Source organism: Hydractinia symbiolongicarpus, chromosome 14 (assembly GCF_029227915.1).
Source record: "Hydractinia symbiolongicarpus strain clone_291-10 chromosome 14, HSymV2.1, whole genome shotgun sequence".
Lineage (NCBI taxonomy): Eukaryota > Metazoa > Cnidaria > Hydrozoa > Anthoathecata > Hydractiniidae > Hydractinia > Hydractinia symbiolongicarpus.
Window position 1 is genome coordinate 9,506,103 of NC_079888.1, and position 18,353 is coordinate 9,524,455.

General features: G+C 34.4%; 2 protein-coding genes across 2 annotated transcripts; one reads left to right on the forward strand and one right to left on the reverse strand.

Annotated features, from left to right (window-relative positions):
* Positions 1–1,621: 1,621 nt before the first annotated feature.
* LOC130625131 (uncharacterized) lies at positions 1,622–2,237 on the reverse strand. Its single transcript, XM_057440201.1, has 2 exons — positions 1,707–2,237; positions 1,622–1,660 (listed from the first exon to the last, which is right to left on the reverse strand). Exons 1-2 carry the CDS (start codon positions 2,235–2,237, stop codon positions 1,622–1,624), a joined length of 570 nt encoding a protein of 189 aa, XP_057296184.1.
* An 8,453-nt stretch (positions 2,238–10,690) lies between these two features.
* Positions 10,691–16,404, forward strand: LOC130625777 (ubiquitin-conjugating enzyme E2 N). Its single transcript, XM_057440882.1, has 5 exons — positions 10,691–10,850; positions 14,476–14,577; positions 14,928–15,072; positions 15,360–15,500; positions 15,891–16,404. The coding sequence occupies exons 1-5, from the start codon at positions 10,821–10,823 to the stop codon at positions 15,926–15,928; spliced, it is 456 nt and encodes a 151-aa protein (XP_057296865.1). The 5' UTR covers positions 10,691–10,820; the 3' UTR covers positions 15,929–16,404.
* Positions 16,405–18,353: the final 1,949 nt, after the last annotated feature.

Here is an 18,353-nt window from a genome sequence, read left to right on the forward strand (position 1 = left end):
TTGATGCCGTACACGCACGAACTTCTCCTTCTGTCGCATTCTTTTGATGTTTGATAACAGTTTCTACAACGTAACAAAATTCTTATCACATATTGATGGAGGTAGTTTACAGTACAACAGCTGGACAAATAGATTTCCTCAGATTAATGTGTATTTTTCCCCCTGAACGTCGACCCCTCGAAATGGCGGGAAAAACTTAATACAAACTTGTCGGTTTGGATTAGCACTTTAATAAGAGCTATTGTATTTATTTGTACATATTTTAACCGACAATAAATAAATTAACAACAACAAACTAAAACGCTTACAAGCACATATATAAATTGAATATTAGGAATAGGATTTTTTTACTAACCGACAACAGCTTTATATAAGTTCATCCTTGCAAACCCAACCTTTTCACTTTTTCCCTTCCCTTTCATGTTGAGTGCCGACATTACTTCATTATTCATGATTCTATAATGAAAGTGGAATAAAAGTAAAACAATCGACATCGTAAGCGCATTTAATATAAGATCAAATACCGGATTGTAAGACTGTCGAATGAGGCATGAAGTTGGCTGATAGAAAATCTCAATCTTTTTCCAGCTCTTTGCAATAATTACAAGTTTAATAACTAAGTTTTAACCTAATTTGTATATATACATAATACTAGTGGTGTGTGCAGGTCTCTGGTATAAAGCAAGTAGTGATCACCAAGTTAATTTTCTTATTTTTGTTATAATTTTAGTGTAAGAATTGTAAAAGTTGGATTTTTTAAGTCAAAACAAATTAAAAGAATTTACATGGGCTTTGGAACAAAACATGCAGCTTTTTAAATATGATGATTTATAACTAAGAATTACTAAATACTTGATATTTAGCTTCAGCTATATATTTTTTTGTCACAATGTTTTCGAATAGATTGCTATAAATGCTTGCATATGCCAGGCACGCCCTCTTATAAGGCAGCCTGTTAGCATGCTCCAACCACCTGTATGTGTCAAGCATAACTGGTGCACATGAAAGCAAAATAGCAAAAATTTTAAATGGTTATTGAATCAAAAGTTATATCTTCAAATAGATTGCTATAAGTATGCTTGCATGTGCCAGGCACGCCCTCTTATAAGGCAGCCTGTCAGCATGCTCCAACCACCTGTATGTGTCAAGCATAACTGGTGCACATGAAAGCAAAATAGCAAAAATTTTAAATGGTTATTGAATCAAAAGTTATATCTTCAAATAGATTGCTATAAGTATGCTTGCATGTGCCAGGCACGCCCTCTTATAAGGCAGCCTGTCAGCATGCTCCAACCACCTGTATGTGTCAAGCATAACTGGTGCACATGAAAGCAAAATAGCAAAAAATTTAAATGGTTATTGAATCAAAAGTTATATCTTCAAATAAATTAGTAAACGTATGCTTGCATATGCCAGGCATGCATTAATTTCGCAAATCAGTCAATGAAAATTTTTGGGAGACTTAATTTCTCGAATGCAATGCAAATTCGCAAAAAATTCTGACAATAAATATATATGTAGAATAAAATATAAATATTTTATTGTTTTGTTTTTACATAGAGTGCTCAATAAAAATCGAGCTGAATAATATATAAATTAACCAACTTGCTGGAAATTAACGTTATTTGATTTCTGGATAATTTGCATAGTCTTGGACCATCTTTAATCAGGAAATTCAGTAGACGTTTAACGACCCCTAGACATACCAAATGCATGTAATCTAAAACAAAGTCTGTAACACAACATATGTTATACTGTATCAGGGGGCTTAATTTGAGCTGGTGTTTTTTGTACTCATATTTTAGAAAACCAGCGTCAGTACGGGGATTTTTATCAATGTCATTAAAGATTATCCGACCTTCGATATACTCTCCAGCAACAGTACAACGTTCACAACCGTCGTATCCTGTATGGCCTTTTATGCCTTTTAAAAATTGCCTTGCTGGGGCGTCGCAAGTGAAAAAGTGCAAAGCCACTCGTACATCAATATCATTTACGATCATGGTATCACTTCGAAGTTTATGCAGCTCTTCCAGAAATTCATGGCAAAAGTATTCAACAGGTGTTGGTTTGCTATTGCCACAAAAAAGTGCTATCACAAATGGTGTTGCATATTCAAATTGACCTAGAATTGGCCAAAATTGGGTGCTTGATGACTTATATAAAGGTATTCCATCTATATTTATTGCAAGCTTGATATATTCTGTTACGGTGATGTTCGGATTGTTAAGAAGCATTCGTCTTATTCCATTAAATTAATAAATTTTGTTCTCCGCCAAATTTAATTTTTTTTGTTATCTGCCAAATTTTCTTCCCGCCAAAATTTTTGGATTGCAAGTATGTGTAATGTACTGTAAAATAATAAAAAAAGCTGGAAATACAAAATAACAATACCAGGCTGGAACATTAAAAAAGTAAGACCACCTCAGCCTGGGCATTATATCCATTAAATATTTTTTGAGAAATCTAGCTAGCATTGTTTTTTTAGAGATAAGTCTCTGGAAATAAATTTTTCTTACATTCTGAAGAATCCCCATCTCTCTTGTACTGAAATGTCGACTTGTTGACATGCAGACAAATAACATCACTTCGGCAATTTTTTGCCGACATGGAAAAATTTGATTTAAAATAATTTAGGGTCAAACGATTTATTTCTAGAATGTGTCAAATAAATATGCGTGAAAATTTTAGCTAACTTTTTCTTTCTTTAGATTCTGCTACGAATGCTACCGAAGCAAAGTTTACGAATTAGCATATGCTGTACAGAAATACTTTACTCACGTCTGTGGTTCTTCGCCCTTTTCGCCTTGTGAGTTGATACGAACTTCTTAGGGGCTTAGGCGCGAATTTCCTCATCGAAAGTTTCCCGCCAATGACTAGGAGGGATATTACATGCGACAAAGTAAAGGTTTAAATATGTGAAAGCGAAGTAAATAAACAGTTATTATTGTATTATAAATTATAATTTGACAAAATGGATTGTATTTTAAATGTCTCACATCCATAATACAAGTTGAAATATTTGTTTCTCTCAAAATACGAGGACAAAAAACCCCCTGATAAATATTACAAAAAATAAATCGAACGTTTGGTACGCTCTGTTGAAAAAAAATCCATTGAATGTTTTGTGTACATTTCATGTTTGTGTTCATTCATTCTCTGATGTTATGTCACAAAAGTTTTAACATAGCATAAGAGAATGAATGCACATGTAAAAAAGTACATAGATGCGGCTGTAAAGTTGCAAACAAATGGTAATATTTTGAAGTAGTAAAACTGCAGTAAAATTAGCGATATATATGAAAAACAACATAACGTCGGCATTAATATATCCAATCGCTGACAAATTACAAAAAAATTAAGTAAAACGTGCGTTCTTTATTTCTAGTTTATGACGATCTTTAACAAACACCGAGTACGCTTCGTTATTTTGTTGGACAGTTTGGAACACTTCTATGAACGTCTGTTTGAGATATAACTTTGCAGGCCAGTGTGAGACGAACTAAAACAAATAAGATTTGAACGGAACAGATTCTCGGTAAAAAGTTAATTTGGTGCAACGTTGAATAAACGTCGATAAGACGTCGGTTGAATCAACGTTGCAGTGCAACGTTGAATAAACGTCGATAAGACGTCGGTTGAATCAACGTTGCGGGTGCGACGTTGAATAGACGTCGGTTGAATCAACGTTGCGGGAGTGACGTTGAATAAACGTCGATAAGACGTCGGTTGAATCAACGTTGCAGTACGACGTTGAATAAACGTCGGTTTTACGATCTTTGAAACAACGTCTTTTTTCGACGTTGTATCAACGTTGATATCACGTCGGTTGAAACAACGTTGTGGAAACGACGTTGAAAAGACGTCGATGATGCGACGTTGTATTCATGTCGGAGGGCAACGTTGAAAAGACGTTGAATTTACGTCGGTTGCATCGACGTTGCAGACCCAACGTTGATTAGACGTTGAATGTTGGTTGCGACGTCGCGACCAGAATTCAACGTCTAATCAACGTTGAAAAGACGTCGTGTGCCCACTGGGATACTATTTATTTCAGCCAGTTACCCAGTTAGCAAATGGTTAAAAATTATTTTCGAATAGCTATGACACAGAACATAGCTAGCCATTATTTTGTAAGTAGGCCAGCTATACTTGTGACCTTATATATTAGCGTAAGCTAGCTAGCTAAGTGTATCACAAAGAAACTTGAAGATGGAAAGAAAGAATGGAAAACATTCATAATAAAGTCCCAGATTATCAATTGACGTTATTGTACCAATGCTGACAATTGTTGATTTTGTTGCATACGTTGTCAAACATTTCAAAAGTCGTTTCAATAGAAAAAAGTGGGCGGAATAAGTATGGTTTCGCCAGCCCTGCTATTTTATCCAGAGATAATGTGGCTAGAAATTTTTGCATATAGCTAGCTTTTTAGCTAGTCAAGTTCATTTTTGTTTTTCAGAGAAAGTGGGTAGCATAACATTTATGAGTTCTTATCGCTAAACAGAATCACCAAATCTGCTGGCACATTTATCTATACGTGTTAATCAAAGCCCTACATGCACTGAATCTCATATCAAAGTCTTAAAACAGTGAAAATGTTTGCGAAAGCCAGGGTTTTAGGTTACGCTGTTTTCCAGTCACATAAAAAGATTTTGGAGCTTTCAACAGTTTTCTACGATCTCCAGTGTCACAGGGATATTTTTTGCTTACAGAAAAATTATAACATTCTTATGGCTTTGTTTATCATTTTATATCTTTTACTTTGTCGAATCATTTGAGCCAATGCCAGTGCCTTCTTGCTCTAAGGAAATTTATTGATACTTGAGTTAAATTTTTTGTGGTTTGAAGTGATTTTATGCCGTAAATTTTAGACTCGTGAAACGTATGCAGTACGGTTTTCATTAAAAACAACTTTTTAGAGATAAAAAAATATTCACTAGGTTTTAATGACGTGTGAATGTTATTTATATTTCTGTGAAAAGTATATTTTTTCTGCTTCCATATCTGTTGACTTTTCTGACAACCTTTGCGATAACCTTTAACCGTAATAGAAAAACGTTAATTCGAAAGAGTATTATCCTTCTACGCATCTTGATTTGAAAATGCAACCGCGATTTACATTTCTACAATCTTAAATATCCTTATAACAGCAAAGATCAACCTAGTTACCAGGGCATTTTTATTGTCTTCAAATTACCGCTCCTCTGTTGGATTGATATATAGGTCTCGTATCGCTTATGGAAGTCTCACTTCCTTAATTACCCAGAAGCTCGAGTTATACCTATTGAAGAACGTGGAAGTGAGGACGAATCATCTAAATGAGAGGAAAATGACGGATCAACAACTAGATGTATTAAGTTTTAAGGTACCGCTTCTTCCCTGCTTCTGTGAAAATAAAAAAAGTTAGTGCTATTAAGTGTATTTATCTTTAAGAAATGGAGAAAATATTACAATTTGTGTCCGCATAAGCATAAGAAAGGGAGAACGGGGTGTTAAGAAAAATGCAGACAGTCATTAAAAAGGTGAAAGGGAGAAAACTTAAAAATTGTTTACATAAATTATTTTACTTCATACTTTAAAACTATATCTTAAAATGTGATCAGAAAGATCAACTATGTTAATTGGTATTATTACGCTGAGTTTTATAAGGTATAAATTCCAACTCTAAAACGCACGTAGTATTTTGTGTGCAGTTTTCGTGCAGATGACAACATGAAAACACTAAACTCTTGCTGTATCTGGCTTGTTTTTATAACCAGCATTGAATGTTTCCCTTGGGAAAGCTTTTATGATCTAGAAACAAGACAACACTTTTCACCGCTTTTAAAAGTATCCTCTTTGCTTTGTAATAGTTCTAATCCCCGGTCTGGTTGTACATGCCATGATTCCTGTGAACTATACAACAACTGCTGCATTGATAAGTATTGGAAAGAGAATATGACCATGAACCAGTATAAAAGCCTTTTGATTGAAAAAAGTAAGAAAGCAAACCGAGAACTTGATAAGATGGAAATAATTGATGTCCTTCCGTCGTTTGTGTTGACAACAAAAGAAGAGAAAACGTCTATCAGAGCCATTGTAAAATGCGAATCAAATGCTGACAAAGAAGATATTGTGGGTTGCATGAATCCTAGAAATATATCACGTTTGGATTACACGATCCCAGTTCTTGGTGGTACTGGCTATTTTTACAAGAACTCGTTTTGCGCAAAATGCAATTTTGTTGACGATTTTGCGTATATAAATTTAACAGCATATTGCAGGTTTGACGACATCCCGACGTTTGATCGTTTGCGCGAAAGCAAATCTTGTTTTTTGACAAAAATACCTGACACCTCCAGAGGTTGTGTTGCTCGCAGTTGTTCCAACACATCTAACAAGTACTACTCTCTTTGTCGCTCCTACAAAGGTTTAGTTTTTCTTCATAAAAATATTGACTGTGCTCGTTGCAATGGAATCAAGGTAAAATATCGCCCTATTCCATGTCATTACCAGACGTCGTGGTATCATATTGTCGATATATCGTCTACCGTAAATCATTTACGAACAGCGAAACGAGAAATTGATGACAAGGTTAACCAAACCGTCAAATATTGCATTGGAGACAAAATAATGGATGTTGTTACAGGGAATTGTGTCGATATTATTTGTGGTTATGGCTACAGAAGAATTGGAGCCAAATGCATAAAAGTGAAACGTGATTCGTTTCTATTGTCATCTAACAATAGATGCGGAGTGGAAAAAAAATTCACTTTGACGTTTAAAAGAAGGAAAACAAATATCACGAAAATTGTTGAAAGTTTTTCAAATCTCTTGCAGATGAAAAATGCTTCAAATCAAATCCAGTACGATAGTATCACAGTTCAAAATATGTCGCTGCAAATTTTACAATCTATAATTCGCAGTCAAGCAGGTGACCAGATATGGCAGTATGCTAAGGAAATTTCTATTTCATTAAGGGAAGATTTTGCTCTTATTTATGGGAGTGTAAATATTTCGTCGTACAAAAAGGACTTATTATGCGCTGTTTCTGAAAATAAAATTCATCCAATACACAACCTAACTTGTGAGAATTTGCTTCTTAATCAAAATATGACCATATCAGAAATTGTTTTTCTACCTAACAACACTGTTTACAATGTTACCACGTGTAAGAACTTTTACTTGAACTCTGATTGCTTGCTTCGTAAAGTTAAAGAATTTTCAATTTTCGATAATCTTTCCCTAAGCATTCCAGGAAGCGGTTTACTTTCAATTGAAGAATACATCCCACATGCTGATGGTGTGTATGTATGTTTTCATACCAAACCAAATCAACTAATTATGGGGAATCCCGAATGGAGAAAACAGATTGAACATATTTCGGAAAAAATTTCTATAACTGGGACCTCTCTTAGTGTTATTTGTTATATTTATTTAATGCATCATTTTGTGAAGTCAGGGCTTGAAAACACTGCACAACAAAATATGGCTGCGCTTTGTTTTTCTCTTCTTTTAACTGACAGTCTCTTTCTGCTAATAGAACAGTTAAATCAGTTTAAAATTGCTTGTTATATAGCTGGTGTAGTTTTTCATTGGCTGTTGCTCGTCGTCAACATGTTCGTCTTGTTAATTGCTTATGAATTTGCTGTCACATTTCGGAAAAAAATTGTACAAAGACAGACACAAAACAGGAAACGATTTTTTAATTATTTTTGTGTGGCATTGCTTGTCCCAACGTTGACAGTGACCATCACTACGCTTTTTGACAAGTTCCATTTTGTTGACGTTGGGTATGGTGGTGATAACCTATGCTGGATGACTAATTATTATGCTAAATTTATTTCATACGTTATACCGTTTGTGCTCACATGCATAATTGCATCTGGCGCTCTTCTTAACTCATTAAAAAATATTAGAGCTGTTAGCCGATTGAGCGGTCAAATGACAATTAAGAGTCGAAAGAAGGACGTACGAACTGCAAAAATTGGAATTCATATGATCATGTTACTTGGTTTAATTGAGGTGTTTGGTGTGATTCAGATTCGACGTGATATTTTAACAAAAAGGGACTTGGTTTGTAACACAGTGTTTCAGCTGTTTTTTACAGTTCTTAGAAGTTTCAGAGGCATTATTTGGCTACTGTTAGTGAGACGAGCAAAATCAACGTCACCGAAAAGCAAGTAAAAAAAGATAACAAGATTATTCAAGACAGTGTGCTCATATTGTTGACTATTCTTTCCATTATCTGTAAATATATATGAGAAATACAACTGTGTAACAACAAAAATATCAGTTTTCTAACTTGTTTATTTTCCTGCTTTAGACAAATTTCTTTGCCTTCAATGTTTAGCACCAGCGAGATCTTTCTAACAAAGGGTTCAGAATTTAATTTAATCAAAGTTATTAACAGAAGGAAGGACGGGGGGGATAAAGTATTCGTTACTGAATACTTTCTCATCCTAATAGAAAATTAGAATTCCTTACTGATGAATACAAGAACAGGTACGAGGTGATAAAAAGATACTAGAAGCTGGTCAGGAAGGTTTGATCAGGTAGCAAATCAGATTAGCTGGTACACTGTTTTTCATATCTAAATATAAAATAACTTAGGCACAAAGTTAATCAAAATTTCCTTCGCGCGTTACTGAATGAAAGATTAGACTCATATTGGTATGTGTACGACTTCTATCGGCAATGTTCACACCATGCCGATAGAAGTCGTACTGAAGAAAAAATCAGTATGGTATCTGTTCACACAAAACCAAGCCTATCCGATATGTGAACAAAATAATCCCGTTTTGATGCAAAAAAAGAAATTATTTTGATCCGATGCTGGAACGCATCGTATAAACAGAATGAGTTAGGCAAAATGGCGACTTTAACTTTTTGCAGCCCCTTCTATTTAACTTGCACAGATTCATCCAAGAATAAACTCTATCTGCAACATGTGAAAAAAATCTAAGGCGTTGTAGTGACGTGGCAGTCAATTTAAATTACCAGCATTGTCCCAGGACTTCTTTTCCTACCCAAAATTAAAAAATTATTTGTAAATAGGCTTGATCCTTGTTGAGAAAAGCCTTGGAAGCTAACGAAACCATGTCATAAAGTATAGTTATGGGATAAATTTACCTGTTATAATTATATCCAAACTCATTGAGACCACTTTCTTTAAAGACTGAAAACTTGCTTCTCCATCATATCAGAAGAAGTGCAATTTTTTGGATACGGTACAGTACGTGAAGAAAGATGAAAATGTTGTGACCACCATTACATCACGTTACTGTGAAAACAACTCTTCGACGAAAATTATTAGTCCTGGATGTATTATAAAAATTATGAGAACCTATACTCCTAACACTACTATTCAGTGCAACTGGGGAAGACATGCTTGAGATATAAAACGAAAGTCAGGTGTAAAAAAAAAAGCTATACCTTAAGAGAGAGATAAAGGAGCACAATAGTCAAGCAAAAACGTTCCAGATGAACGCAACGTATGTTAAATGTAAGGATCGTGGTTATTAGGTTTTACTATCATAACAGTGGGTGTAGGATGGGCTCACAAGCAACAGGACTAGAAACAACACTAGGCATATCTCTAGAAGGTATTCCCCTGCCTATAGGGCTAAGACAAGCAAATCTAGATAATATTCATAAGTGGTTAATTTTAGTCTAGTTGTTGGTCTTCTATGGCAGCTCTTTGCTGGGGTTTCTGTTGTACTGGGTGCCACTGTATAGATGCATTTTTGCATGGAGCAAAAACCAAGACAATATTCGTGTCATGATCTACCGTTTGCATTGCACATAGAGGTCTGGTTAACAACCGTAGAAAATTACATCGTGATTTTCTCCTTAGTACGAGGCTTGCTGGGCTACAAGGGTTTCCATCTATATTTGTTTATACGGTCGTATATCAATCGCGTAAAGTTAGATTTTCTAAAACTCTGCGAAGACTTCTGCTTTTATGAATTCTATGTTATCTCTTTGTGTCATTTTGCCTAATCACAGATGTTAAAGGGGCTACGTACCGGTTAAAATGCTCACATTCCGTATATCCTGCGCACATATTAAAAATCCGGCAAACGCGTTTTGCGCAATGAACAGACCAGCGCACTTTGTTCGCTGGTTCAATATTTTTTTTTCGAAAAGTATATTACAAAGAAATATTCAGCGAGACTCATTCTGGATGAAAACGTGACCTAAAGCTGGAGAAGATAAAAATTCTAGATATATCTATATGATCGATTAAATTACATACATGCCGGAAAAATAGCCAGCTTTGTTTTTCACCGCCATCAGCTCGACTTTCGTGTAAGTCACTTAAGTCGAAAACCAACAGCCGTTCCGTAGCTCCCTTTAGCATCGTCAGACAGGTATAGTGTTTGGATGGGGAACCCTCAAACTCTAGATGTCGCAGGACTTCGAGTTTTCCAGATTCACATTTGCCACTTTTCTTAACAAAAAAAAAATCTGATAAAACAAATCATATTTGCCTAAACCTACCGGGAGTTTGTTCCCAGGTTGTCTCCATCCAAGTACTAATTAACCCCGACGATACTTAACGTCATGATATCAAACGAGAACACGTGTGTTCATTGTGGTGTTAAGGTAGCCAGTGTTTGGCTGTAACAAATATACAAGAAGAATAGACTACACAATAGCCAGCAGGCGGAAGACGTGTAAAATGCCCCATCTTTAATGTTTAAATTTTAGTAGGATTTGCTACTCGGTACGGAAACTTTCTAAGAAATTTCAGGTATATGGTAGCGAAAGGTGTAGAGAGCACAGGAAAACTAAACTGACACAAGCAACTAAGCAGTGACGAACCTGTTTTTATAATGGCGGGACTACCTAGAAGAATACTTAAGGTAAACTTTCGGAAAAGAAATGTTATATTTTCATGTTACAATATTTTTAATAGAAATCTAATAAAAGCAAAACAAAGTGCATTGAAAAAAAAACAAGTTAAACTTTCCCTCTGTAGCTAGCGTGGCGTTTAGCTGATTATTATATTATAGATTAGCTAGCTATACACACAGGGAAAATTTTAGGTTATGTTCATAGTCGAGTCTTATTGTACCCTTATAACTAGCTAACTAAAAAACTGTAGCCAACTAAAAAGCTGTAGCTAGCTCCCTAGCTAATAAACCAATCATAAATGCACAAATGGCCTGACTTGGCAAAATGCACTTAAACTGGATTAATGAATATAGGTCCTGTGGAGGAAGTTGAGCGCTAACAGTATTATATTTTTGTATTTGTGTCCTTAGTCACACAGCAGAGTTACTGAAACTTTGTTGCATGATGATTTATTGGAGCAGCAAGCGAACCCTACCGTGTTGCACAAATTTTGGTTGACAATATATTAAATATATAAGAAATACTGAAATTTTTCTGCATGTGTTTTTGATTATGTCACCCTAATGCTGTTCTGTATTTTGCCAGTCAGTACGGGATCTTTCCCCGATCGAGTGAGTGTCCCCCGATTGAGTAAACCCCTCGATCGAGTGAGTCGGCACTGGCGGCAATTTTTCACGACCACCTGATTGAGTGGGTCATAACTGGCGGTAAATTTTTAGCTAGCTAAAAAAATAAACAAACCGAAGGTCCTTGGGAGAGACTGTTCCTGCCTAGCACCTAGTCAGCTTAATAATAATAATAATAATAAATATTTAAAGTGGCTAGCCCAGAAAATCACAAAAACCTATAGTTAGTGGATTGTTTCCACTGGGGGCCACTAAGCTCTTAAGCTCTGGAGACAGCCAACTAGCTATGTTAAAGATATCAATATTTCTCTACTATATAAAAAATATGCATATTTTTCTCTATATAGCTTGCTATACTGGCTTCTTACTAAACTAATTCCAAGCACATGTCTATAAGACAACTAAAATGAGCTTCAGAGGCACAACATGTGCAACCTAGACTGAAAATATGCACCATGTAATCAATCCAACTCAAGAAATCATCAATAACATTGGAACGGCACGGTGAATTTTTATTTTAATCGTTGAAACGGCACAAAATAAGTTTATGACTTAATGTAAACAAAAATTATATTGCACTTTTGGCCAGCGGCTTGCCCTTTTAAAAAGCATTTTTAAGCAAGAAAAATACTCACCCGATTCAGGTAGGTCTCTCCCGATCAGGTGGTTGCGCACTCATTCGATCGAATGATTTACCCCGATCGGTGGACAGTCACCCGATCGGGGAAAGATCCTGTACTGCCAGTCTGCGGAAAATGTGTGACAATATACTTTTAAAACCAAAAACCAATCACATATATATCAGTATTTTCAGATGTATATATATATATATATATATAGATCCTGTAAAGTTCTCTAAAGTGCACAATTTTTGATGAGGGCGGAAATGGTAATGGTAATGAAAAATACAAGAAACTTGAAATCAAGGAATTAGGACGTTCACGTAATTTTTTCTATATACTTTAGCTAGAGATTTTCTTTTCTGAAAATTGTACATTGATTGTACTGTGAAATATATAGTATGCACCTAGGTTCTTGTAAGTAAAATGTACTTAAATCACCATTTTATCATTTAAGAGGTATAGTGAATTGGTGTAACTCTTGCACGGTTATTTAAGGAATTGAGTGTTGGGTGTAGGTTTTGGGCTATGCTTTTATTATAAGTTTTGAGGTTTACCCAGGGTCTCACATTGATATATACTTATTGTGAACAAAGGGTGAAATTGAAATAAAAGAAAAGAAATTAATTTTCTTTATTTTAAAGGATGGAATTGTGGATATAGTTTTTGTTTATTTTAAAAGAATTTTGATAACTTAGTATTTCATAAATTAAATAACAGTATATATTTTCTTGATGCATCACAAAATTTCACATCACAAACATAGCCCAGTGTAACTAAGTACACAAATACAAAAATATAATACTCTTACTGCTCAACTTTGTTCACAGGACCTATACTCATTAATCCACTTCAAGTGCGTGGCTGCAAATCCTGTTGTTTTTTTTACTTGCCTTGTGCTTTTATTTTTTATTTTGGGACAAGTAAGGGTGCATTTTAACTACCTTAAGTGTACAAATTTTCGTCAGTATTTTTTTCCACGAATCGAGGCTTCTCAAAAATTTCGCGAGAATTTATTTTCGCCTGGAATGAATGAAACTCATTCTCCTCCCCAGGGCTTGTTCCCTACCCCAAAGCCGCTAGCGCTTATTTTGACGGCTTAACAAGACCCTGGCAGAGGCTGCTTTTCATAACCAGTATATTGGCTACAAATTTTCAGCCCAGAAAAAGCAATTTGATTGAATCCTTGTTCTTCATGTGCACATGGCGAGGACGATGGATCTTGGTTGTTGATGTTTTTCAGTGCTTGATTTTGAAAAGTTTATTTCAAACCAAGTTACAAGTTATCTGTTCACCTTGAAACTAAATTTTTATAGCGATGAAATCTTTAAAGAAGCATTATTTATGATAATATGTGGTAAATGTGTGATTTTTATAACTGTTTTGATATTATACTTTGGACAAAAGTGGTGAAAAAAAAAAAAAAAAGATTTCGCAAGGATTTTTTTTTTTGCGAATAGAGGCTTTTTAAAAATTTCGCTAGAACTTATTTTCACGAATTCCCCATTTGGTTATACTTCGCGAGGATTAAATTTCGTGAATTTGGGCAAAATTCGCGAAAATTTATCCTCCAATTATAGATTGTTCCTGTAGGGCAATAATCCTCCTTAAATTTTAATAGAAATAACAGTCTTGTTCACTACCACTCACAATGCATTGTTAAGTAAACACAAGTCGAAGATAACTTTTTCATAAAATTGTTAAATAACACCAGCAAAAAATGTTTTGCAATGTAATAAATTAAGAGCGAAATTTAAATTTAAAAATTAATTTTATTTTGGCATGACCTTTAAAAAAATTTATTTTGCTACCCATACTACTAAACACGTATGAGTTTGTTCTGTTCATTGTCAAGTCTTCTGTCTAATTTAACACGTATCAGTGACACATATGCTGCTTGTAATGCGTCTTTTTTCAAAAATAAAGCTGTTTAGGGGAGTTGATACATATATAACAAAATAGAAACAAAAAGAAATATAACAAAATAGAAAGTGGTTGTATAAAGGAGATAAATAAGTGTACAACTAACTGAAGCCCGAAAAAGTCATTTATTATTTTTGTGTTATTAAGGACAAGTTTATTATGAAGGTTCAATTGCAAGGAAGTGCAAAAAGTTTTTTCGCAGTTTTTTACAGAGAAACCACATAACCACGGACATCAGATAGAATATATTTTAGGGAATACTTAAAGTTTTCTGTTGTATTCATTTTAATTTCTTTATTTTTTGAAAACACAATGAAAAATTCAATATTTTGCGAACAATGCAAAACCTGAGTGGAATAATTTGAGGATTTTAAATTTTTAAATATTTTACTTACTTTTATACACAGATTAAATTAAGCTGGCAAAAATCACAAAAAAGACTTATTGTTACTATTGTTTTGTAGGAAACATCACGACTTATATCAGAACCTGTAGCTGGTATAACTGCACTTCCTGATGAGCATAATGGTAGATATTTTCATGTTACAATAGCTGGACCTAAAGATGTAAGTTGTTATGGGGTAAAAATATACTTGTACTTTATAACATGAAATATAATCACATTTAATATACCTTTACAATTGCAAACAGAAAATTAACAGATCGAGTGGGAGAGAGGTATATGACCTGTTTTGGTCCTGATCGATCTGTTGCCTGACATTGCCATTGTGGATACATTATGTGGGATACTGTTAAGTGCTAAATTAAATTAAATTTGCGTTGGTGGTTGATCGTTTTAAGATCTCTGTAGAATAGGACTTCCCATTTTGTAATTATTCACATAAGAAAATAAGTTTTTGCGATCAATTAACTTGTATATATGTGTTTTAAAAGTGTCGATGTTTTTCCATTTTAGTCTCCCTTCGAAGGAGGTACATTCACGTTAGAGTTATTTCTTCCTGAGGAATATCCAATGGCTGCACCGAAAGTGCGCTTTATGACGAAAATATACCATCCGAATGTTGATAAGCTAGGAAGAATTTGTTTGGATATATTAAAAGGTATGATCTTTATTTTCCGGAGGAGACGTCTCATCTCTTAACTTCCTCAGTCAGCCAGAAATATCCAAAATATATTCCATGCTAGTCCCATTAACAGGTTAAGGTCAATTGAATGCTTCTTAAGAAGGTCGGGTACCGTATGCTTTGACAATTTTTGTTTTATAACAGACTGTTGAAATGAAGATGTTTGATGCATTTGTTAGTATTTTACACATATGTTCGTTTACTACTACTAAATATTTATAAAAATATTTGTAATAACTTCACGGGTGCTTGATATCTTGTAGATAAATGGAGTCCAGCACTTCAAATAAGAACCGTTCTACTGTCCATTCAAGCTTTATTAAGTGCACCAAACCCGGACGATCCACTGGCCAATGATGTGGCTGAAAAGTGGAAGGCTAACGAAGAGCAAGCGATCGAAACCGGTAAATATGATTTTATTAAACCATGACAACACATGTTTTGATCATCTGTATATTTGTGGAAATTCCTATGGCACATCCTCACCCCTTCTGTGAGAGTTCTTTCAAACAATAAGTTTGTTTTTTTAAGAAAAGCATTTATAAGAATCCTTAAATTTTGGCATTTTCTAAGCATATGCTAAGCATTATGTGAATCCTTAGAAAATGTTTTCAAGTGTTAATAGGGTTTTTTTGTGAGCAGTTTTTCTTTTTATTCTCTATGTCTGAATTAACCTAGTGAGATTTAAGTTGTAATTACTGATTGTTAAAATTCAAATTTAATCCTCATTTTGAAATTTTGATTGCTTAAAAAAATGTACAGTGCAAATGTTAGTTCTTTATTTTGAATCTTAGCTCGTGCATGGACAAGGTTATACGCTTCAAAATCCTGAATGACTGTTTTTTGTATCGAAGAGATGTTTTATGTTCCGATGAGATCTGCACAACTAAAAGAAGTGGATGCTCGCATGAAGAATTGTACCAAAAACATATTTACTCAAACCATTTTAACTGCATCATTTATTAAGATGTAACTTTAATAGCTTTAAAAGCACATTCCCCTTTGTTTGATGTTCTTTTCGCAAACAGTGGCCTCCCAAATGTTTATCTGTTCCTTCTTGTCGTTATTTTTGATTTTTTTTACTTGAATTCTGAAAAATGTTTTTATTCTTACGAAGTGTTTGCAGTTTGACTAACTTGTAAAAAAATCTAAGCAAACTTTGCTACTTAAATTTTTGGTCCTGTTGTCCATAAATATTTAGTAATATTTTTTTTAATATCGGTGTCATTGTACACGTAATTACTAGAAAAATGATATGTAGCTGATGTAAAATATTTGTTATCATCCCAGTTAGAAGACTCCCCGTTTTGTAATTTGTTATATTCATCCAGGATGGCCTAAATTAAAACATGAACTTTAAATTTTAGAAACCATCTTATTACCGATTTTAAGTTCACAAATCGCAATTTGAACCCAGTTACGACCTCGGAATCGTTGTCAGTTTGTCCCGCTTTTAAATCCCTAGATGGTTGCTGTATCGTATTTCCATGCTTTTTAAATCGCACATTCAGAGTAGTGTGCTATGTTGGTTTACCCTTTCGTCGCGACGTCGGTGTTCAGGAAAGTTCTAAATGTTATTTCGTTACGTGTGATTTTAAACCGACCGCAGTTTCTTGCTCAAATTTCAGACGCGGCTGGTTTGCGCTTATAGCAACGCTCTATTTGACATTTTAGCTTTACTTTAGTGCGTTTTTTAGAGATTTAAGCCCACAAAAGTTTTCTCTAAATATGTTTACCGTTTCCTTTGGGATATAAAACAGTTTTTCCCGGATATCAATATATATAAAATGGATGATGATAGCTTTAGGTCTTACGAAAGTAGGTTAAAGGTAAAACAACCCATGATAATGCTTTACTTTATTACATGAATATAACGCAGTACATTAATTAATTAAAAAATAGTCAAGATTACGCAAAGATCTCGATCAAGAAAGATTTGGCGTAACAGGATCATGGGTTCGATCATTGTATAATTTTCCCATTTTCCGTTGCGCAGTCTTTATATCTAGATCAGTAATTATTAAGTCTCTTTGGGCTGAAGTGAGATCTTGATATCTTCGAGAAATTACTAATAAAATTCTGAAATATGACATTCCAGACGAGCTCGTTATAATGTTGATCAAACGTCGTCGAAGTTTGTCGCTACCGACAGCATAACAATGGCTGCTAAAGGGGAAAAGCATATTTCGCGTGCTAAGGCTACTGATAAAAAAGGCTATAACTTCGACACTTTGTGAGTCGCTTGACGGTTGCATCCTACCATTTTAGCTCATTTTTACCGGGAAAAGGGAAAGATCTTTAAAAAACTTCACTTTTACTGATAGGAACACCTTAGCTTTCAATGAGACAAATTGGAGTAATTAGACCGAAACTATTTGTTTAATAGAGGATTTCGGTTCCATACAATGGAAAGATAAAAGGAGAAAAGGCTTTGCGACACTCAAAATAGACTTCTAGTGTGGGACCCTTTTAAAGCCCAATAAACATTTTGGCAAGTTATAGTGTAGAATCTGCAATAATTTCAAAAAACATGACTCACTGCAGCCGTTACACTTAACAACAAATGCGCCCTTTAAAAAGTATGAAAAACGGATTTTCAGTAAATATTTTGGGTCTTGTATTATGGAAGCTCAAAATTGAGACGTCACGACTTCAAAGCCGCGCTATGTTAAAGTAATGACAGATATGTATCAATATCTTAAATCCGGAAAGGAAAAAGAGATTATTAAGGCGGGATAAAAGGTAAAAGGAATCACAGATATTTCGAGAAGCAAATACAATATTCTCTCTAAATAGCGGACGCCGTTGGTGCATGAACAAAGTGTCCGCTAATTAGAGGTGTCCGCCTATTGGAAAGTTTCGCAATGTAAGCTCAAAATTTGAAGAAAAGCGATTTCGTATACGAAATGTGTAACTTAAAAAATTAGCGGGTATTGTGCTGGACTGAGACCCCCAAAAAAGAAGAAAACAACTAAATTGAACGTAATAAATATAACTTTTGTTGAAAATAACAAACAAATATCAACATCATAAAATCAATTAGATTAACGAAAATATTTTCTAAACAAATTTTACTTGAAGAAAAACTTTGTTGTTTTAAGTTTTTGACTCAAACATCATTAAGTAAGGATAAATAAGTTCTTTCTTCTATATTGTAATCTTTCAAGTTTATTAATCTACCAATCATGGTCAGCGTTTTATGCATGGTGATCTTCTCTTCAACGTCATCATTTTCAAATTCGTTATCACTCTCATGA

Bases quoted from the DNA above. Each gene is read 5' to 3' on its own strand.
- LOC130625131 (XM_057440201.1), bottom strand. From the start codon at position 2,237: ATGCTTCTTAACAATCCGAACATCACCGTAACAGAATATATCAAGCTT. The intron at 1,661-1,706 runs GTATGTCTAGGG...TCCTGATTAAAG, and splicing joins TTTTAGATTACATGCATTTG to ATGGTCCAAGACTATGCAAA.
- LOC130625777 (XM_057440882.1), top strand. From the start codon at position 10,821: ATGGCGGGACTACCTAGAAGAATACTTAAG. The intron at 14,578-14,927 runs GTAAGTTGTTAT...TTTCCATTTTAG, and splicing joins CAATAGCTGGACCTAAAGAT to TCTCCCTTCGAAGGAGGTAC. The intron at 15,073-15,359 runs GTATGATCTTTA...GATATCTTGTAG, and splicing joins TTGTTTGGATATATTAAAAG to ATAAATGGAGTCCAGCACTT.